The sequence below is a fragment of the Cervus elaphus genome, chromosome 30 (assembly GCF_910594005.1).
Source record: "Cervus elaphus chromosome 30, mCerEla1.1, whole genome shotgun sequence".
In the NCBI taxonomy this organism is placed as follows: Eukaryota; Metazoa; Chordata; class Mammalia; order Artiodactyla; family Cervidae; genus Cervus; species Cervus elaphus.
This window is the reverse complement of record NC_057844.1, coordinates 78,225,523-78,247,963: the sequence shown is the minus strand read 5'-3', so window position 1 is coordinate 78,247,963 and position 22,441 is coordinate 78,225,523. Positions and strand designations below refer to the sequence as shown.

Sequence of the window (22,441 nt, the reverse complement as noted above, 5' to 3'; positions counted from 1 at the left end):
AACCTGGCAGGATTTCCGCTAGCCCAGCTGAGAACTACACGTCCCAGGAAGCTCCGGCGCCCGGACGCGTGTCCACTCGGCCATCCACTCGGAGGAGGCCTTACTGAGCCCCGGCCGACGCGCGGGCCAATCCCCTCGCCCTGCACCTTGGGCTGCAACCTGAGACGGGCTCGCCCCCAATGATGCTACAGTTACAGAGCAACGCCGGTTTGTCATTGTCCCAAGGAAGAGGGGCGGCGTGCTTCTTGTTCGTTTCAGCAGAACTGCTGGTATCCTTCAGCTGGACAAGCCTGCGCCCCGGTTGTGACCTTCTGGGGGAGACCTCCGCGCGCGAACAACACAGCCAGAGACCCCCTCCGGGAACCTCGCCTGCTGCTGCGATCGGCCGACGCGCCCCCGCCCGAGCCGCGGCTGGCTGCGTCCACCTCTTCCACTTCATTTATCCGTGGATCATCTTGAGTACAGCTTGTAAATGTTTAGCATTTTGCTGCTTTACTGCTTCTTTCTGGGGACCGTTCCAGCACTAGCCGAGAGCGGCGGAGAGAGGCGACTCAGCCCCGAGAAGAGCGAAGTATGGGGTCCCGGACTCAAGGCAGCCGTGGTCCTTCCCGCGCGCTATTTCTACATTCAGGCGGTGGACACTTCGGGCAAGAAGTAAGTCCGCAAGCTCCATGACGATTTTGGAAGGCAGTTCAAGCTTTCTGCTTCTCCCCTCGCGTTCTGTCCTCCCAGAACTCGTTTCTCCACAGCAGTTTAAAATCCAGGACACTTGGGGGCTATTCACATCTCCTTGGAAGTTTATCCCCCTCCTACTCAATTTTTCTCTGTAGCTTTAGAAATCATTTCGAATTAGCTCTTCTCCTGGCCCTTTTGAAGGGGAGTCCTACATGAGTGCTGAACAAACAAACCCCTGTACTTTGCTTAAGGTATTCTAATTTTTTTCTATTTAAATTAATTTATTATTTATTTATCTTATGGAAGTATAATTGATTTACAATGTGTTCATTTCTGCTATACAACAAAGTGATTCAGTTAGATCTATGCATTCTTTTTTATTAATTTTTATTGGAGTATAGCTGCTCTACGATGTTGTGTGTTTCTGCTAGTACAGCAAAGTGAATCAGCTATATATATATATCCCCTCTTTTTTGGATTTCCTTCCCATTTAGGTTCCCACAGAGCACTGAATAGATTGGGATTGACATAGATACAGTCAATCCCAATACCAGTATGTATAAAATACATAACTAAGGAAAACCTAGCACAAGGAACTCTTTTTCTAATCATTTTTGCATAAATTGTTATAAGGAATTTGAACTCAGTTGTTAGAAGCTGGTTGGTTTCACCTTTTTCTGGTGCTGCCCTGTTTTCAGTTAGACCTCTGCAGGTAAGTGTGTTTTGAAAATCAAAATGAAAAAATAAAACACTATTCATAACTTTATGGTTGAGGCAGAAAGTATCGAAATGTGAATCTCTTATGTGTTTGTTAACAACTTTATTTCATCCCACTGCATTCAACTATTACACTTGTACTTGAAACTCATTTGTAGAATTCACATACCTCTGACATGATTGTCTTTTTATATTGAAGCTGTGTGTGTATATTTTGTTGGCCAAAAAATCTTGGGAATAAGAAGTTTTCCAAAGAAAAGGAAGGTTATAAATTTTATCACTTGGTTATAAATAGTATGGTTGGGAAACTAAGTACCATCTTGATCTTAATACCAACAGCATGCCCTCAAAAAAAAAACCTTTTATACAATATCACTTGGCTAATATGCTAACTACTAGCTTTTTCCATGGCTGAGTACGATTTATAATAGTATAAATAGATTATACTAGACTATATACTATACTAAATAGATTATAATAGATTTTTGTTAAAGAATCATTGAGAGCAATGTTTCAGAAAACCATTAGAGGCATCATTTGATCACAGATTTCCAGATGTGATAGACACAAAATAGTAGGTTAATAGGACTATTTTTATATATGAAATGCATAAGGATGTTCTATGTTTACAGAGACAAGTAGTCTTAAAATATCTCCTTGTAATTTTCTAATGAAACTGTTTTATGTTATCGTGACCATTGTCATCCTCTTCTTCTTTTTTTTTTAATCTCTGATCCATCCTATTCATTCTGGTACTGAAAGCATAAGGAAAAAGAAACAAGCACATATTAGGGGGAGGATATAGAGAATAGTCAGGTTCACAGACTGGAGACCACAGTCTCTGTACGTTTGTTTCTTAAAATAATCTTTATGTTTCACTGTTCTTCCCATCACAGATTCACATCTTCTCCGGGTGAAAAAGTGTTCCAGATTAAAATCTCAGCCCCAGATGAGCAGTTCACTAGAGTTGGGGTCCAGGTTTTAGACCGAAAAGATGGGTCCTACATTGTAAGATACAGAATGTACGCCAGCTACAAAAACCTGAAGATAGAAGTCAAATTCCAAGGTCAACATGTGGCCAAATCTCCATATATTTTAAAAGGTAATGTGGAACATAATTTCAAAACAACGGTGTTTGAATACAATATTACCTGTCTTTCAGTCAATAAAAGCAGGTTAGCCTGATATTTTTTCACTGGAAGAAAAAAAAATTTGTTATTGTTTTTCAGTTGCTAAATCAGGTCAGACTCTTAGTGACCCTATGGACTGAAGTTGAAAGCTAAGTTGAGAATCCTGATGGAAGAAAGAAATGCAAGATTTGAATGGAAATTTTAATTCACTAAAGAAGAACTTAATATGTTCTTTAATATGAACTTAATAGTATTAAGTTCTAGGAATAGAGAATTTGCTTCCAGAAGATGCAATATTAGCAAGAAGAATCAAGCTATATATATATGGTCATAGATGGCACTTAGTTAGGGACATAGGACTTAAGTAACTGGTAAGTGTCACTGAAATTTGGTCAGTCACTTCAGGAAGAAAGGGCTTGATCGAGACAGTGAAAGTTGACTGTAGTTTTTTTGGTTTTGTTTCAATGCTATTTTTTCAGAGAAATTCTCTGATGTTTTCTTATGTAGGATAAGAGTATAGCTTTCTTACCTAAAGCCGTATCATTCCATCTCAGCAGACATACATCCTAAAATATTAGAGAAGCAAGGAGAATACAGACAGACAAATCTTCCTTGATCCATTGCTCCAAGCAAGGCAAACATTTTTCTGGAAAGTGTCTAGGTTTCTTCCCCTCACTCCTCTAGGACCACATAGTACCATATAACCTACTAAACCTTAAAAAGATGTCCCATTGTCTCCTTCTGCCTGGGTCAGGTGACAATCTGAGAATTACAGAAATAAATGACAGTGAAATCTCAATTCAGATTCTATGTTATGTTAGTATTATTTCTATACACATGTAATTAATCCATTATAGTATTAGTGAAATGGGTGTTTTGAGGATTACTTTGCTTCTTTATATTTTCTTTAAAAAAACTAGTAAACATAGTACAGTGCTTTATTTACTTGTATTGGTTTTTGGTTTTTTTTAATTTTTTGGCCTCACCTCAAGGCTTGCAGTATGTTAGTTTCCCCACCAGGGATCGAACCCAGGCCCCAGCATCGAAAGCATGGAGTCCTAACCACTGAACCATCAGGGAATTCCCATTTGTATTGATCCTTAGGATGATTTACCCATTGAGAAAAGTATCTTAGACATTTTAAGAACTGGTTTGTATAACAGACCATTGAAATATTAATTTCTTAACACTTTTGTCTTTCATTAAAACAGGGATATGCCTCTGATATCCTTTTACCAATGTTTGGTTATTCCTAAGTACACAAAACATAAAGAGTAATGCTTTGCTGTATGTCAGAAACTAACACAACATTGTAAAGCAACTATACTCCAATAAAAATTAATTAAAAAAAAATAATGGACTGTGGGGACTTCCCTGGCAGTCCAGTGGTTAAAACTCACATGGGTTCCATCCCTGGTTGGGGAACTAAGACTCCACATGCCGTGCGGAGTAATGGACGGACTATGAAAGTCATGTTACAAATATCTGTTACACGTTTCACATGCTGAGCGAGATTGTGATTGTACCCATTGCTCCGTGTGTGTAATCAGGGCCGGTTTACCATGAGAACTGTGACTGTCCCTTGGAAGACAGTGCAGCCTGGCTACGGGAGATGAACTGCCCAGAAACCTTTGCTCAGATTCACAGAGATCTGGTGCATTTCCCTACCGTTGACCCGGAAAAGATTGCAACGGAGATCCCAAAAAGATTTGGACAAAGACAGAGCTTGTGTCATTACACCTTGAAGGATAACAAGGTGCAGTTGCTTGTTTGTCTTAGTTTATTTTTGTTTTGGCCATGTGGCTACAACTTGCTACATAATTTTATTAGAAATCATTCTGCTGATCATTGTGATAAGCTTGATCTCAGTGACGCCAAAGCGTACTTTTAGACTAACAGAATAAACATGGAATTGTCTTCCAGGTTTATATCAAGACTCACGGCGAACACGTAGGTTTTAGAATTTTCATGGACGCCATACTACTTTCTTTGACTAGAAAAGTAAGTATTTCTTTTGTCTTGTGTATAATGGAGGATTTAAATCCAGGTTTTACATCATAGTCTTCCCAGCTGCCAGAGTGGTAAGGAATCTGCCTGCCAATGCAGGAGACCTGAGTTGGGAAGATCCCCCAGAGAAGGAAATGGCAACCCACTCCAGTATTCTTGCCTTGGAGAATTCCATGGACAGAGGAGCCTGGCGGGCTACAGTCTGTGGGGTTGCTAAAGAGTCAGACATGACTGAGCGACTAAACAGCAATAACAAAACAGTGGAGTTTGGACTGTGATAGTGAAATGGCTGATATGAAAAGCGATACCATCATTTTAACACTTTGGCTTCCCTGTCCTAGGTGAAGATGCCTGATGTGGAGTTTTTTGTTAATTTGGGAGACTGGCCTTTGGAAAAAAAGAAATCCAGTCCCCACATCCATCCGATCTTTTCCTGGTGCGGCTCCACGGACTCCAAGGATATTGTGATGCCCACCTACGACTTGACAGACTCTGTCCTGGAAACCATGGGCCGGTGAGAGACGGGTCACAGACGACCCAGAGCCTTGGTTTTCTTTCCTTGATTAGTCTTTTCCCAACACTTGTTGCGAGGCGATGGTTTGGGGGAAACATCTGTTGCACTGTCTGTCTTCCAGAGTCAGTCTGGATATGATGTCAGTGCAGGCCAACACGGGTCCTCCCTGGGAAAGCAAAAACTCCACCGCTGTCTGGAGAGGGCGAGACAGCCGGAAAGAGAGACTCGAGCTGGTTAAGCTGAGCAGGAAGCACCCGGAGCTTATCGACGCTGCCTTCACCAACTTCTTCTTCTTTAAACACGACGAAAGCCTGTATGGTCCCATCGTGAAACACATTTCATTTTTCGATTTCTTCAAGGTATGACATCATCCAGAGCCAATGTTTTGTGATTTTCCAAATATCTGCATTTGCGTGCTAAGACACTTCTGTCGTGTCAGACTCTTCGTGACCCTATGGACTGTAACCTGCCAGGTTCATCTGTCCGTGGGATTCTCCAGGCAGGAATACTGGAGTGGGTTGCCATTTCCTTCTCCAGGGGATCTTCCCCACCCAGAGATCAAATCCGTGTCTCTTATGTCTCCTGCATTGGCAGGCAGGTTCTTCACCACTAGAGCCACCCGGGAAGTCCCACCTGCATTTGGCGGGGTGGGAAATCAAGGTAAATTATAGATGAGTGAGTGAGTGAGTGATAGTCTTCACTCAGTAGTGTCTGACTCTTTGCGACCCCATGGACTACAGCCCACCAGGCTCCTCTGTCCATGGAATTCTCCAGGCAAGAATACTGGAGTGGATTGCTATTTCCTTCTCCAACAGGAGATGAGAGGTGAGCACAAAATTTTAGGAACATCCAGACATGGGGCACCAGGGACTAACCAGACCCCAGGGGCAACCTGGATTGTACTCAGTACCTAGAAAAGTGAAAGTATTAGTCGCTCAGTCCTCTTTGACTCTTTGTGATTTGCTGGACTGTAGCCCGCCAGGTTCCTCTGTCCATGGGATTTTCCAGGCAAGAATACTGGAATGGGTTGCCATTCTCTTCTCCAGGAGATCTTCCTGACCCAGGGATCAAACGTGGGTCTCCCACAATGGGGGCAGATTCTTCACCGTCTAAGCCACCAGGGAAGCACCGACTCAGTATCTAAACCTAGCATGAAATATGCACCAAGGGAGCTTGGGATCCTGGTAATTTTTCCCCCAACTGACCTTTAAGAGAAGCACATTTTCACTCCAAATCCCTTTTTTTTATTAAAAAATACATGTAAGTGATTTTATAAATATTTCTCTCCTGAGCCATAGCATCACAATAGACTAAAGAAGGAATATAAAGCAGGTGTCTCTTCCCTTCTGGTAGGGAAATGACTCAGAATCCATTCAGCTGTTCTGCTCAAAAACTCTGGGGATTCTACACTCTCTGTGTCTAGAATGTGGGCTGTTCCTATTTTCCCAGGGTTGATCCTTTTTCTGACAACTCCCCTTTCTCAAGCAGTGAGGTACCGCCCTGATCTCTAGATCCCCAAGGGGTTTTGAAGCCCCATGTGGTGAAGGGTAGTCAGCCATCTCTTGCAGGTGGGAAGGTCAGTGATTGGCGAGCTCTGTCTGTGCTGTTAATGGTCAGATTTTCTTTTGATGGAGTAGCTGGTGGTAAGAAGACCTAAGGGGTTCCCAGGTGGTGCTAGTCATAAAGAGCCCACCTGCCAATGCAGCAAACATAAGAGACGCGGGTTCAATTCCTGGGTCGGGAAGATCCCCTGGAGAAGGAAATGGCAACCCAACAACCCACTCCAGTATTCTTGCCTGGAGAATCCCATGGACAGAGGAGCCTGGTGGGCTACAGTCCATGGGGTCTCAAAGAGTCGGACACGACTGAAGCGACTTAGTACACAGGGCACAAGAAGACTTAAAGATGGCCATAAGCTGAATAATCAGTTTTTCTTCCATATGCATGTCACAGAAATTTTGGAAAGAAACGGTTACAACCAAAGAGAGCTGGTACCAGCCATTCCTCCTCCGAGAGTGTCCTGTCAGACCTTTGCTTTCTTTCTGTTGTACCTGTTGAATTTGCTACAACTAAAAACTATTGACTGGGACACCCTGGTGGTCCAGTGGTTAAGAGTCTGCCTTGCAGCATAGGGGATGCAGTTTCGATCCCTCATCTGGGATCCCATATGCTGTGGAACAGCTAAGCCTGTGTGTCCCAACTAGACAGCCTGCCTGAAAATCACATGTGCCTCAGCTAAGACCCAGTTAAATAAACAGATAGATATTTATGGACCTCTGCCGTGCTAGAAATATTTTGATTCGTAGATGTTCTTGCCGCAGAGCTTGTTAATTTCTTTAAGACCTGGGTGTGGCCACCTGATGTTTCAAAGGTATGGTTAGCACTGTTTAGAATGTGCCATCAGTAGGTACTATCATGCCATCGATAAAGTAGTCACGTGCATGCTAAGTCATTTCAATCATCTCCAACTTGTGACCCTGTGGACTGTAGCCCACCAGGCTCCTCTGTCCATGGGGATTCTCCAGGCAAGAATATTGGAGTGGGTTACCATTTCCTCCTCCAGGAGATCTCCCCAACCCAGGGATCGAATCCATGTCTCTTAACGTCTCCTGCATTAGCAGCTGGATTCTTTACCACTAGTGCCACGAGGGGAGTAGTCCTAATAAATCTAATTTCCTTAGCTTGTAGCCTTTGGACAACAGTTTTATAATTTTATTGGCTGCCCCACCTTAGACTTGGGGCCCCTTCTTGAAATTTGGGGGAACATCAAAATGGGCCCTACATCTAGGTCAGTGTGTTATGTACGCATATAAATAATTAATAGCACTTACTAAGTGGCAGGGGCCAAGGACAAAATCTAGCCAGTTTGTATCTGAGGAGGGTGACGTTTGATGTGTGGAAAGAGGAGGAGAATAAAGAAGAGTGGGGAAAAGGGAATTCAATGGAGGTGGTTCTGCTGTCCTGCCGTTTGCAGCACAAATATCAGATCAACGTCGATGGCACCGTGGCGGCCTACCGCCTGCCATATCTGCTGGTCGGTGACAGTGTGGTGCTGAAGCAGGACTCCATCTACTATGAGCACTTTTACAACGAATTACAGCCCTGGAAACACTACATTCCAGTTAAAAGCAACCTGAGTGATCTCCTGGAAAAACTTCAGTGGGCAAAAGATCACGATGAAGAGGTAAGGTCAGTCTCTTTGTACCCCCAGTTGTCACGGGGTCATTTCCACGTCTTGTGCCTGGAAAGCATTCAAGATGCTTACATGTAGACCCTTTCCTATAAATGGGAAGCCACCTCCCCATGCATAGCACAGACCCCTTTAGGGCAAAGACAGGCATAGTGGCTTGGATTAACTGCCTACTCTGCACATGACATGAAAACCTAAACCTGGCCTCAGTTTTGCTGTCTCTTTCACTTAGTTAGATCTGAGCTCCAAGCACTGCCTCACCTCCAGTAGCAACATGAAGGTAAAGATGGTCAGCCTGGCAGGGGAAAAACTAGCTGCCACGGGTTAAAATGAAGGATTGCATGAGAGAAGCTTCAAACTACTTGTCTGCTAAAAACTATTAAGGCAGTGCATTGAGCTTCATCTTGCATTGACTTTGCAAAGTCATTGTTACTTCATTTTGTCTCCCTTTTCTTTCCCGGAGAGGTGCATTCTAGAAGGCCCAATATGACTTCTTAAACTATCAAGTCTTAAAAATTTCACTTTGATTTGAACACACATCCTCTATTAAATGTTCACTTTATACACAAGACTTCAAAGATACCTTAGGCACTATTTTCCCACCAAAATGTACTTGGAAGATGACTTAGCATATGTCTGCATGGGGAAAAATATGTTTCATTAAAGGATATTATTCTTGCTCCCATAGGCAAAGAAGATAGCCAAAACAGGACAAGAATTTGCAAGAAATAATCTCATGGGCGATGACATATTCTGTTATTATTTTAAACTTTTCCAGGTCAGTATTTTCTAAGAAAATAGAAATATTTGTAATTGTTCATGTTAGTAGCAAGTACTATTTCATTTAACAATTTCTAAAAGTTTATTCATTAAGGAGATACATGTATACCTCTGTAAGTGAAAGTCGTGGATAAATATTAAATAATAGTGAAAATGAAGGATGCTAAAGAATAGCTAATGGAGAATGCTACAACCTTAAGGGAAAGGTGTTAGTGTTAGAACTGTGTGGCATGTGGTTAGAAAATTGCCTCTGAGCCTACAGAGTTACTGTGCATGGATTCTTATTTGTTCTCTGTATAAAACCGCTACTGTGTTACTGTTTCTTTTTCTGTACAGTGCAAGGTATGTTTGGACCTGTTGTGCTGACCCCATATGGGCCATAACTTTTCTTCCAATTTGCCTTTATGGACCTACCCATGTAGGGATTGTAGTCAAAGCTGTCTGACAATTTGAAAGGTTCTTTTCTTAAAAATGCAGTCATAAGCATGTAATTTGCTAATAAATAGTTCTAGATCTAAGTTAGATTGTTTTAATCTCAGAGTTGCAGAATTCTAGATATTGAGCGCTGTGTCTCAGACTCTGCTACAGAACGAAGTTGGTCATTGCTGATCCGCTCCCCCTTTGTAACCTTTCCTAAAGAGTGATATGTAAACTAAAGAAAGAACTGGGGGGATTTGCTAGTCTGAATTCCTAAAGAGCCACAGGTTATTAGAGTTCATTCATTCAACTCACATGTACTAGAGCATAAGCACCTCGCCCAGAACTTAGGACAAGGAAGCCCATGATGAATGAAGATGTGGCCGAGGCTGTACCAGCTGTGGTGGGTCAGGCAGAAATAGTCTGTCCTCAGATTCTCAGTTTGGGGAAGATGGGAACACATTTTCACTATGTGGCAGAAGATGAAAATAAATACTATAAAAGAGTCATATAAATGAAGGGTAGACTAAGGAGTGGACCATTAGAAATAGGATGGTCACCTCTCAGAAGCTCTGTTGTGGGGTTTTAAGGAAGGCCTTGCATTTCATAACTTGACACGTGAATTAAATGGACTGAGTTCTAGCAAACTCCAGTGTATCTAATTTGGTAAGTGCACCTTATGTTGTTGTTCAGTCACTGAGTTGTGTCTGACTCTTTGCAACCCCGTGAACGCAGCATGCCAGGCTTCCCTGTCCTTCACCGTCTCCCAGAGTTTGCTCAGACTCATGCCCATTGAGTCAGTGGTGCCATCCAACCATCTCATCCTCTGTCACCCCGTTTTCCTCCTGCCCTCAATCTTTCCCAGCATCAGGGTCTTTTGCCATGAGTCAGCTCTTTGCATCAGGTGGCCAGAGTATTGGAGCTTCTGCTTCAGCATCTGAAGTGCTAAATAAAACATGCTTTTGTATTGTTGCCTATACAGGAATATGCCAGTTTACAAGTGAGTGAGCCCCAGATCCGAGAGGGCATGGTGAAGGTAGAACCAGAGACCGACGATGACCTCTTTCCTTGCACGTGCCACAGGAAGAAGGTAATTGGAACTGACCTCCGAGCCAGTGTCACAGGAAGAACTAACCGTGATCCGAGTCCTCATTCTCCCCTTAACTCATTCAGTCAGGCAGCAACTACCCAAATTCCTCCTGGAGCCTCCAAGCAACTCATTCTAGCAGAGGCGGAAAGCATAGTTACCAACAAAAGGCAAATAAAAACAAAAACCAACCAGGTGCTAAGATGCAGTGAAGCAAACAGACTTCACTTCCAAACAGACTTCACTTCACTTCCCAGCAAAGCGAAGCGAGGCCTTCTTTATTGTGAGAATTCAGATCTTGTGGCATTTGAATAGATATTTGCCGTTTGCAAGGTATTTTTACATGTATCATCTAATAGCCTCATCTGCCTGTGAGATAGTTTCTGCAAAGTTTATCGCCCCAGTTTAGAGATGGAAAAATATATAACCATGATTATAAATGTTAACAGATTATTCATTTAAAAGCGATCTCTGTTAATACCACTACATTACTGGGCTTCCCTGGTGGCTCAGATGGTAAAGCGTCTGCCTGCAATGCAGGAGCCCCAGGTTCGATCCCTGGGTTGGGAAGATCCTCTGGAGAAGGAAATGGCAACCCACTCCAGTACTCTTGCCTGGAAGATTCCATGGACGGAGGAGCCTGGTAGGTTACAGTCCATGCGGTCACAAAGAGTTGGACACGACTGAGCGACTTCACTTTCTCACTTTCACTGATTTCATTTATAAAAGGCAGGCTCGCGTATGGACTTGGCAGGCTAAAGAGGACCGTAGCTGTCACCCAGTAAATGCCTTCATTTTATAGTTAACAAAACCAAGCCCAGGGAGGAGTTTAGCTCAGAACCATCTATCTGGATTTTAGCAAAACAAGAACCAAAACCCAGTGTACCTTCTTCAAATCGTGTGCATGTTTGTGTGTAAAGACATTGTGGCAGGGAGGGTTGTTTGAATTATAGCTGTTTTTCATCTAAAGGAATGTATATTGTATAAAAATTACTATATAATGGCTTTACATTCTTTTAAACAACATCACCATGTCTGTGAATGGACTCAAAATTGTGCATTGGAACCAGAGTTGAGAAGCAAATTTTGCAGTTAACCATTTCTGCCTCCCAAGGGGGTTTAAAAAAGAATAAGGTGACCGCCAACTCTGGCAGTGTGATGGAACCAGCTCATACAGGCTCATGCATGCATGATCAGTTGCTTTAGTCGTGTCCAACTCTTTGTGACCCTACGACTCAGGTCCAGTCCATGGGATTCCCCAGGCAAGAATACTGGAGTGGGTTGCCATGCCCTTCTCCAGGGCATCTTCCCAAGCCAGGGATCAAAGCTGCGTCTCCTGTGTCTCCTGCATTGCAGGTGGCTTCTTTACCGCTGAGCCACCAGGCAAGTCACACTACAAGCTCACTGATTGTTAAATATTTAGGAATTCTGCATGGCGGTTAACCTTTGGTAGCTTGGAATACATCTGGTTGCAGTATTTACAGCATGGAAACAGCACCTGCTGAAATTAGTTTTATTTTGCTTCATTTGGTTTTGTTTTGGATTTGCCTCTAACTAACCTTCAGAAGTGGTACAGCATCAGTGGTAACCCCTCTCAGAGCTGCAAGGCCACAAAGTCACTGAAAGCCAGTTTCAAAACAGAAATGCCCAAAACTGGAAGGTGCTCCCACATGGAGTTTGATTTGGCATCAGAATGAGTCTGTTGGCTCCAAATGAAACTGGGTGGCTGCCTTACTCCACTCCTCTTTTTTTTAATTTATTTTTCTCTCTTAAGTGACTTCGAGGAGTGCCAAATGATTCCCCTGATTGGTAGAACTTACCACTAGAATGATAGCTTTATTGATTTTCCCACCCAACCCCGACCCCGTGGTCTACTCTGGCCATTCACTGATACCATTTAGAACATAAGCTTTTACCATAATACAGACCCCTAGATGTTCAGGTTCCCACCAATAAGACTTTACCCTTAGATGATTTCAAATAATAGTCCTAAAGTCCTCTAGCGATGACTTGGCTTTGTTCATCCCTTCTTTCATCTTTGTGTGCCTGTGTGTTCAGTCGCTAAATCATGTCCGACTCTTTGTGACCCTGTGGACTGTAGCCCACCAGGCTCCTCTGTCCATGGGATTTTCCAAGCAAGAATACTGGAGTGGGTTGCCATTTCCTCCTCCAGGGCATCTTCCCCACCCAGGGATTAAACCCGCATCTCCTGCATTGGCAGGCAGATCTGAGCCACCAGGGAAGCCTCTTTCGTCTTTAGGGGAAAGTAATTAATAGACTAAATGTAAGCCTTCTTACTCATGGAAAACTTCTTGATGGCTCTAAATATTTTTAAATGTTTCTTAATTGCAGACCAAAGATGAACTGTGATATGCAAAATACCTTTCCTTCAAATAGTGGTGCTCTGAAGACTCTTCTTAACTGAAAAGAAGAATGTCTTCTAAATACTAATTCCATGGACAGTATAAAAGCTGCTCTATGATTGTCTGGATTATGAAGATCTATTTCTTCTTATGCAGTATTCCCACGACGGTCATTGGAAGCACATTTTTAGAATTTTGTAATAAATCACTTTTATTTTAAAGGCCTGTGTTGTGCTTATCATTAGCTGTGTTTGGACCATGGAGCAGTAAAAAAAAAAAAAAAAAGGGTGTCTGAGTCCTGAACTCAGTCTGAAGCATGTCAAAAGCCATCACCTACCTAGGTACACAGTTTAAATGACAAAGCAGTAAACTTCTGACTTGTTTACACTATTATTTTAGATAGTCATTCACAGCCAAACTGAATACTAATTAATACACCTTCCAAGGTTTTTTGTAATCTGGCCTCTGCCTGAATCCATCACAAATGGATTTTATTTAACATGTATTTATTAAGCACCTAATATGTGCCAGGCATTGTATTAGGTTCTACAAATACAATAGTGAACAGTCTCTATCTCTTCTGAAAGAAGAGTGAAATAAACAAGTAAAAATAAACAAATAAGCAGGGCAATTATGGATTGATTAAAAAAACAGTTATTACAGAGAGAAAGTGGGCTTAGTGGTGGTGGCTACTTTAGACTGGAGATCAAAGATGCTACTGACTTCTCACTGTTAAGCAAAATATTTGTTATGGTTAATGATAAACAACCAATACTAAAATATGAAATTTCCAATTATTAAAAAGGAAGCACATTAAAATTAAATGCTTTTCAGGCATCTATTTACATATTCATGTTTTATGGTGATTTATTCTGTTCCATTAATCCATGATGAACTACATTAACACTGTTCTCATTTTGAAACATTATAGAGCCTCCATAAAAACTCTTAATACATCCAATTATGTATTATTTTAATCCATGGATGGAATAACCATGCTAATATTTGGCTAAATCTGGCCCACCACATGTTCTTGTACAGCCTGCAAGTTAAGGATGATTTAAAATTTTTTAAATGGTTGAAAAAAATCAAGAAAAGAATAATAATAACGACATGTAAAATTTATCTGAAATTGAAGATTTGGTGTCCATAGTTTTCTATGAGTTTCCTATTGCTGCTGTGACAAAGTATTAATACCACAAATTTAGTGGTTTAAAACAATAGGAATTCAATCTCATGGTTCTGGATTTTAGAGTCAGAAATCAGTGTTTCTGGGATAATGGCGATGTATTTGGAGGGTTGGTTTCTTCCTGAGGCTCTGAGGGCAGAATGCCTTTTCTGGCTCCTTAGGGGTGCGTTTCTCAATGTTTCTTGTCTTGTGGCCTCTTCACCTTCCCAACCAGCAGCTCAGCATCTTTAAAATCTCTGTTATCACACTGCCTTCTCTCTCTTCTCTCTCTCAGCACTTTTATAACAAGTCAAATGGTGGCAAGCGTCCAAATAGCCATCCACCAGTGAATGGATAAACAAAATGTGGTTGATCCGTAAAACTGAATACTACTCAGCAATGAAAAGAAACGAGTTATAAGCAACAAAGTACTATTAGATACAATATGGGCGGAATCTTCTTTTTCTGACCACGCGGCATGCGGTGTCTTAGTTTTATGGCCGGTGCAACTGCTGGAAGGGAATGGCTGGGACGCCGAAGGATCCTGAGAGAGGAAGTCGGGGGAGAGGCAGCGAGGGGAGGCGGCCCGGCAGCACCCGCTGGGGTTGGGCAGCAGACGCCGCCACAGCACCGGCAGCAGGGGCGGGAAAACTCCCGCTCCCAGCCTGCCCCGCGCGCCAGCTCGCGCGCCTGAGGGGCGGGGAGTGCGCGCGCCTGCGCTGTAGCGGGACGCTCTGGCGGGCGCGGCGAGGCGGTCCCTTCGAGTGTGGTAGTTCGCTCCCTGAAGGGAGTGAGGACGGTTAGGTGCTGCCGGCCACTTCCCCGTCCCTGGTAAGTGCGGCGGCTGTGGCGGCGGCGGCGGCAGCGGTCGGGGCTGCTGCTTGGGAACGGCTTCCGAGGGCTTTCCGCGGTCCCGCCAGCGGCGTTTCGGGCTCGCGGCCGTCGCCCCTCGGGGGCTGTTGGGCGGCTCGGTGAGGCGTGAGGCGTCGGTTAGGTCCCGCGGGCCGCGGCCGCTGGGGCTTCGGCCGGCCGGTCGGGAGGCTCCGAGAAGGAACGGTGCGGGCGGGGCGAGCCGGGCACCGGCGGCCTCCGAGCGGGGAGGGTCTCCCGGGCGCCGGCCACCGTGCAGCCCCGACGGGCGGAATCAGCCGGTTCTTGGGCGCCTTTGGGTCCCCAACCCCGGGAAGCCTGGCCTCGAGTTTCTGCCCTTGTTCCGTTTTTGTCGACGCGGCACGGACCCGCGACCCCCCTGGAGGACTTGAAGTCGGACGGTTGCCGTTGCGTTTGCCTCGCGATTTCCAACGTTCCGCCCGGACGAGGCGGATAGCGCACGAACATTTTTTTCCAACTGCAAGTTAAGGGGTGGTGGCATTCGATCATCCGGCTTCGGATGTGGTCTCTGTCGCATCCTGGCGACGGTAGTCACACAAATCACTCTTGAAAACGCCCACAAGCGTGGGCACGCGGGTCCAGACGGTGAACCGTCGCAGCCTCTCTCCGAAGTTGGTGGCGTTTGCTGCCTTTGAAGACACCGAGGCGGAGCCAGGCTCCAACCCCGCCGCCCCTCTGACCGGCTAAACCCGAGATTTATAAGCTAGAGCAGGTCGGGATTAGATCCTGGTGCCGGCTCACTGTTGCCCCTGTAGTCTAGCACGTATGTGCACTGTTGGCAAGGACAGACTGTCATGCATGACAGTGGCGTTTGCCAGGAAAAAAAAAAAAACACCACGGGAACACCCCACTTGTTGAGGAATAGTAGAGCATTCTAGGTTAAGAGAGTGGGTTGAGCACGTGTATCTAGTTTTACTCCCTGAAATCTCACTAAAAGTACTGTAAAGGGATATTCAAAAAGACACAAACCCACAGAGCTGAAGAAAATGGGAAAGAAATAATAGCAGTAAAATACTGGGCTCCAGAAAGCAAGTGTCGTAGCAGATTAGCTGAATTTCTAAACCAGCAGAGGGAAAACTGGAACAATTATATATATATATATATATAAAGAAAATCTTCAAAACGTGCAGAAACTGGCAGCACGGGACACTTTGGGAGCTGGCAATGAAAGGAATGGTGCTGGGGATGGATGTGGAGGGCTCAAATAAAGACCACTTAGGTGAAGTCTGTCTGAGAAGTCATTAGATAGCAAGCTCTCCTTCCCTGTTTCACACTAGCAGGATACTGCTGCTCTCCCACCAGGAGACTGGAGGCTCTTCTCTTTGAGAACATAAAACGGGATCTTTGAACCTGGAGACCCCAGGCACAATTATGAGGCTACATTTATGAAAACAGACAGTGAAGGCTGAAGCCCTTCATCCTCCTCCAGTTTAAATCCCAGAACTTTTTGCAGCCGGTCTAATACCTTTGAGGCTCTATATGAGAATTGTACACACACATACACGTAAAGGGAAGGATCTGTACAATAAATTAGTCACAGTGATGGCTTCTGGGAAGGGAAAGGAACTTTGTGGCTGAGGGAAAAAATGTGAAGAGACTTAACTATTCACACATTTTTATTCTTTTAAAATAATGTACCATGTGCATATATTGCCTATTCAAAAATGAAATGTATTTCTTAAATGCAAATGAATACACCCTTTGAGACAAGAATTTATAGATAATGTCTACACATGTGTAAAATAATGTTAAGTACAGTGCCACTCATTGCAGTATTGCTTTAGCAAAAGATTAGAAACAGTCTCAATTTTCATTAATAGATGGTTGGTAAAATAAATTTTGTACAACTCTCTCTTGGAATATTTTGTAGTCATAAAAAAACAATGAAATAAGCTCATTGTATAAAAAAAGAGTAATCACAAAGATACATGTTGGGGAGGAGGTTCAGAAAAAAATATATCACTAGTTTTATAAAAAAAGATGTGTGTATGTATATATGTATATAAAATATCTGAAAGATAAGCAGAACATTGATTGCCTTTGAAGAGGGGATCTGGATGGTAAGACAAAAGTGGGATTAGGGAGAGACTTTTCAATGTATATTTTTGTACCTTTTGAACATGTTACTCAGTGAATAAATTAGTAAATGTTAATAGGAAAAAAATTGATGAAGATCCTGATGTTAAGCATATCCTGAATAATAAAAGATCTCTTACTACAGGAAAGAATACTGCGTAACAATCCTGAAATCTTAGTGGCTCACAGCATTTCATGCCCTTGATTCTTCAGGTAGACATTTCATGGTTCTTCAGTGGTTTAGATGTTGATTGGGCTAGGCTGGACTCCAGACTTCAGTTTTGAGTTCAGATCTGCTCCATGTATCTTCATTGTGGAACCTGGGCTGAAAAAGCAAAAATATGTGGAGTGTACTTTTCTTGGGGCTGAAGGTGAGAGTTAAAGAGCACTTCTGGAAATTTGCCATGCTTCAGCTCAGAAGTGAAGCATTGAAACATCTTTTGGTTAAAGCAAGTCACATAGTCAAGCCCAAAGGCAATAGTGTGGAGATTTACATTCTGTCAACTGGGAGGTTTCTGCAGTCTCAGGACAAAGGATGTGGATGTATGCTTCTGTTGCAGGGTAGAAGGAAGAGTTGGGACCAGTAAAGGGGAAGGAAATGGGTTAATAGAAAGATGCTGTGAAATTAGGTTGAAGATAGTTGGTTGAGAATAAAGATGCTTAGGAAAAATACATATTTTATGTACCAAGATATAGCATCCTACTTTGATACAAGTTTTCTTACAGAATGCATATTATGGTATCACATTGACTTTATCTTAGATAACATCTGCCAGCCCCACACCTGGCCCTGTAACCAATTCTGAATGGCCATAGGAATGAAAATAAATAATGTACATGTAAAGATATCAGTTCTTAAAGTAGTTATAAATGTCTTTATTTTAGCTACTAAATATGTTCATTCATAGTTCTTGTATCATATCCATGTCTGCTAACCCACCTTTCACAATAGAATCTTCTTTTCAGGGAGATGTCCTTTGCTTCTCAGATGTAATGCACTTTAAGTTTGTTATTCAACAGTGAAAATGAGTCATACAGAGGTAATACATATTTTCATACATTCTGCATCTTCAGGATTCCTTTTTTAATTTTTTTTTGTAGTCATATGGCTTCAGAATAATTTTCTTATTTTCAGCTTGTACTGTGAGAGACAGTATAGCATTAGTGGTTAGGAGTGAGAACTTTGGAGCAGACTGCCTGAATTTGGATCTTGGCTAGTGGATATATAACCTTGGGCACATGATGTAATGTACTGTGCCTCAGTTTTCTCATCTCTAAAACGGAAATTGTAACAGTACTTACCACAGAATTCTTAGAAAGGTTAAATGAGTTAATACATAAGGAGCAGTCATGGTAGTACCTGACACACAATAAGTACTTAAATATAAATTATTATTAATATTGCTTTTTATTTTGAGGCTGTGACTTGAATCATTTGTATTGCAGAACAAACCTGTGTAGTTACTCATTTGTCTGAATAGGCAAGGAAGTAATTTTTGATCCCTGTATTCTCTTGAATTCCAGGTAAAATTAAAAGTACCTTTTGGAAATAAATTGCTAGATGCTGTTTGTTTGGTACCTAACAAGAACTTAACATATGGAGTCATTCTTACACATGGAGCATCAGGAGATATGAATCTCCCTCATTTGACATCACTGGCATCCCATCTTGCCTCTCATGGGTTTTTTTGCCTGAGATTTACCTGTAAAGGCCTTAATATTGTACATAGAATTAAGGCATATAAATCAGTTTTGGTAAGAAAATTTCTTTATATTTACTTACAACAATTCTGTTTTTTAAATGCACAGTAAATTGACAAATTTTATTAGTCATTTGGTTTAATTTTTAAAAGCCTAATGAATATTCTTAGAAACTCAACAGTGTGTGAAGGCTGGGTAGTGGTCAGATTGCTCTCTTTTGCCATCAGTTTCTATAGGGATGAGTGCTTACATCATAGATGTTTCTCCATTATACTGCCAAGGCATCTACTTATGATGTAATTTTCTTCTTGGAATTATATAACTTAAGCATATACAGTTCTAGACAGTTCGCCTCATATGCTGTGAGTGTACAATGCTTTCCATATTGGAAACTAAAATCCCTGAATGAAACCTGAAATTTCTTTTAATCGAAATTACTTCAAGCATGCTAAGTTTTTCAGAGCTTTAAAGTAGATGTTAGTTGTAGTATCAGATTTTGCCTTAGTTGGAAGCTTTTAACTGGCTCTTTTTTTCCCCTCCAAAATTTTTTATTTCAAAATGTTTTAGTACTTGAATTTTTTAGACAGTGTTTTTGTTTTTTTCACATATTTGCGTGTATTACCCAATATATGACTTGATAGTGAAGGCATGACCAGAAGAGCAAAGAACTGGTTACCTCTTCCAAGTAGAATCCCTTAAAATTTTGTGGTTGTCTTTGTAAAAGTTTTTATACCTTTAGTAATGATGAGAAATATGTGTTGGCTTTTCCAGTGGAATATTTCATAGGAGAAGAATTGATGGTTTTTTGGTTGATTTTTCTAGAATTACTTAAAGACCTCAGGAGAATACAAACTTGCAGGTGTTTTCCTTGGAGGTAAGTTGCAATACTTGTGAATACTTGTTTTAAAATCTACTCATATTAATACAGGAATAGGTAATCAAGAGTTAAAATTAATGACAGGAATAGAGTTAAGGACTTTTTGTTTTGTTTTGGTAAGTCACTTCCAGGTATAACATCAAGGTACTTTAATATTTAAATTGAATTTAAGCCTTATACATATGTATTATAACCCAAAGATGTCTCCTTTTATTATATTCCTGAATCATCCTCTGAACTGATTCCTTCACAAGGTTTGTCTTTACATCTTTAAGTATTCTTTCAATAAAAAATTATTCTTTTTTTTAGATTTGATTTAGGATCAGTTTTTAGCTCTTCACAAGTCTGTGGGTATTGCGGCTTGTTAATTGCCACCTTCTGTTGGTTAAGTATTGATAAGCAGTATGATGGATGCATAGTAAATTAAATCTGCCATTAACATCACTACTACTTCATGTGAATGTCTGTATTTCAAACTGAACTTGATTTAATTGATTTTAGGTCGTTCAATGGGCTCAAGAGCAGCTGCTTCTGTACTGTGTCATGTTGAGCCTGATGATGCTGATGATTTTGTTCGAGGTCTCATTTGTATTTCCTATCCACTGCACCATCCAAAACAGCAGCATAAACTTAGAGATGAAGATCTCTTTCGTATAAAAGATCCTGTACTGTTTGTGTCAGGCTCAGCAGACGAAATGTGTGAAAAGGTGATTATGACTTGCTGTTTGTGTGAATGACAGAGAGTGAAAGAAACATCTTGGGAACAAGATGCTACCAGCAACATTCATTCTCTTTAAAAAGATGCTGATTTTACTATGCTCCTTTAGTGTCTTTGTTACCCTGTGACTGAGGGGAACCTGAAACTATGAGCATACTGACAATATTCAACCCCTTACAGTTAGTTGATAAATGGATTAACTCTTACTTAGCAAATCGAAGGATTAATATCTGAATCTTGTGAATTTGGGATTACTAGACTGTATATTTGTTTTATCATTTCAACATTTAAACAGATCTTCAAATTTGTTATAAAATTGACTCTTGAGGAAAAGTAACTTGAACATATTACTAAATGTTAGTGTCTTCCAGAATATATAATTTTCTTGGGAAAAATATTTTTTAGAAGAATTTTTTTGACTTGTCAAGACTGAATGCTTGATCTGTTCTGTGGTGTTGCTATATGTAAGAAATCTGTAGTCACTTCTTGCACAATCCATTGCCTCAGAAGTTATCTGTAGAGTAGGTTTTAATATTTAGTGAATGGATGCCAAGTATAGGTGGGGTAGGAGAGAGTAAATCTTTATGAAAAACCAATGGGGTATTAGTCTAGTATCATCTTTTTTTTTCCTTTTAGAACTTGTTGGAGAAAGTGGCACAGAAAATGCAAGCTCCTCATAAAATCCACTGGATTGAGAAGGCAAATCATTCCATGGCAGTGAAAGGACGGTCAACAAATGATGTTTTCAAAGAAATAAATACACAGATTTTGTTTTGGATCCAGGAAATCACTGAAACGGACAGGAAATAATGGTCTATAAGTTAAAGACTATGTTATTTTGAATACAAATAGAGTTAATTTGTTAAAGAAGAGCATACTTCTCAGCATTATGAGATATATTTCAGACTATTTAATGTTCTTTCATGTTCCCCCATTTTTAAAACTCATTTTAATTGTGAAATTAATGTACTCTATAAAATGTCCCTTGAAAGTACTGGTATAGTTGTATAAAGATGATGTACAAATATTGAAAGTGGTCTAAATATAATTTATTTTCTTTAATATAGTTAAGTTTTGAAAAATTAAATGTTGAATTTTGTTACAACAGAACTTTTGTCTTATTGCTGTGCAGCTCACAAAGTGCTCTTAATTGTGCAGAGCAGTGTCATCTTTATGAAGGAGAAACAATGCTTTAGTAAATTTAGTCAGTTTTATAGAATGTATACATCTAAGTCACCTAATCTTTTATTAAATCCCAAGGGATCGATGAAGATACATTTTCAAATATGGGGACTCTGAACATTGTTTTTAGAATAAAGTAACAACTTTTATTGAATAAATGTTTACTGAAGGTCTGTTACAGGCAAAGCTTCATTAGCTTTACAACAATGAGTAAACACTTGGAGTTTAATATAAGGGAACTTGATGTCTAATGCTCTCTGATTAAGGAGAGAATGAAATGAGTAAATAGTGAAACTAACATCTGTGTTGTATCTAGATAGAGTTAGGGCTCTTAATTTTGCTTTGAAAAGTGGAGGTATCACTTGGACTAGACTTGAAGGGTATTGAGTTAGATATGAAAAACTTAGTTTCTATATTTCCTATAAAGAATGCAAAAAAAATATGAGGCTGATGATATATAGTATAAGTTTGTAGTGGGCAGTGGTTTCTCTATAGTAGGAGATTAACTCCCTGATTTCCCTACTGACCTCAGGTTAGGCCCTTCCGACAGCCAAGGCAGCCTAGAAAGCTTTCAGAGTTTTCAGGTCCCTTGTTTCTCCTGCCCTGATGAAGTCAATAGATTTTAATTTTTCTAAATAGTGCATAAAGAACAAAACTCTATATCTAATGTGTATATTAGATATAATGTGTATATTAGAACCAAACGTACTGCTACAAAATCAAAATTTCCATGTTACTCAGTGTATAATCATTACTATTTGACTGAATTTCTTGAATGATGCCTTAATTTTTAAAAATAGTGTATAATTAATACTTTTAAAATAAGACTGATCAAAATATTAACATAAAAAATACTTAACCAAAAAAAAAAAAAAAATACTTAACCAGAGCTGACAAATACAATAATGATCTATTATGTGTAAATCAGTTGACAAATAATACTGTAAA

General features: G+C 41.0%; 2 protein-coding genes and 1 non-coding gene across 7 annotated transcripts; all 3 read left to right on the top strand.

The window, feature by feature from the left end:
* Positions 1–338: 338 nt before the first annotated feature.
* Positions 339–13,101, top strand: POGLUT2 (protein O-glucosyltransferase 2). 2 transcript variants are annotated; one of them, XM_043892520.1, is made up of 10 exons: positions 339–654; positions 2,289–2,494; positions 4,073–4,278; positions 4,446–4,523; positions 4,871–5,043; positions 5,165–5,402; positions 8,018–8,227; positions 8,922–9,011; positions 10,413–10,520; positions 12,870–13,101. In XM_043892520.1, the coding sequence occupies exons 1-10, from the start codon at positions 473–475 to the stop codon at positions 12,885–12,887; spliced, it is 1,509 nt and encodes a 502-aa protein (XP_043748455.1). In that variant the 5' UTR covers positions 339–472; the 3' UTR covers positions 12,888–13,101. The 2 variants fall into 2 exon arrangements, with proteins under 2 accessions (XP_043748455.1, XP_043748456.1); XM_043892521.1 differs by lacking the exon at positions 339–654 and adding an exon at positions 727–926.
* Positions 11,016–11,087, top strand: TRNAC-GCA. Its single transcript has one exon. It is a non-coding gene; the product is annotated as a tRNA-Cys (tRNA).
* Positions 13,102–14,754: 1,653 nt separating the features above from the next.
* On the top strand, positions 14,755–21,421 carry TEX30 (testis expressed 30). 4 transcript variants are annotated; one of them, XM_043892522.1, is made up of 6 exons: positions 14,755–14,879; positions 17,982–18,055; positions 18,540–18,770; positions 19,539–19,590; positions 20,095–20,300; positions 20,948–21,421. In XM_043892522.1, the coding sequence occupies exons 2-6, from the start codon at positions 18,041–18,043 to the stop codon at positions 21,119–21,121; spliced, it is 678 nt and encodes a 225-aa protein (XP_043748457.1). In that variant the 5' UTR covers positions 14,755–14,879; positions 17,982–18,040; the 3' UTR covers positions 21,122–21,421. The 4 variants fall into 4 exon arrangements, with proteins under 4 accessions (XP_043748457.1, XP_043748460.1, XP_043748459.1 ...); XM_043892524.1 differs by having other exon boundaries at positions 14,835–14,879; positions 17,968–18,055; XM_043892523.1 differs by lacking the exon at positions 14,755–14,879 and adding an exon at positions 16,088–17,386.
* Positions 21,422–22,441: the final 1,020 nt, after the last annotated feature.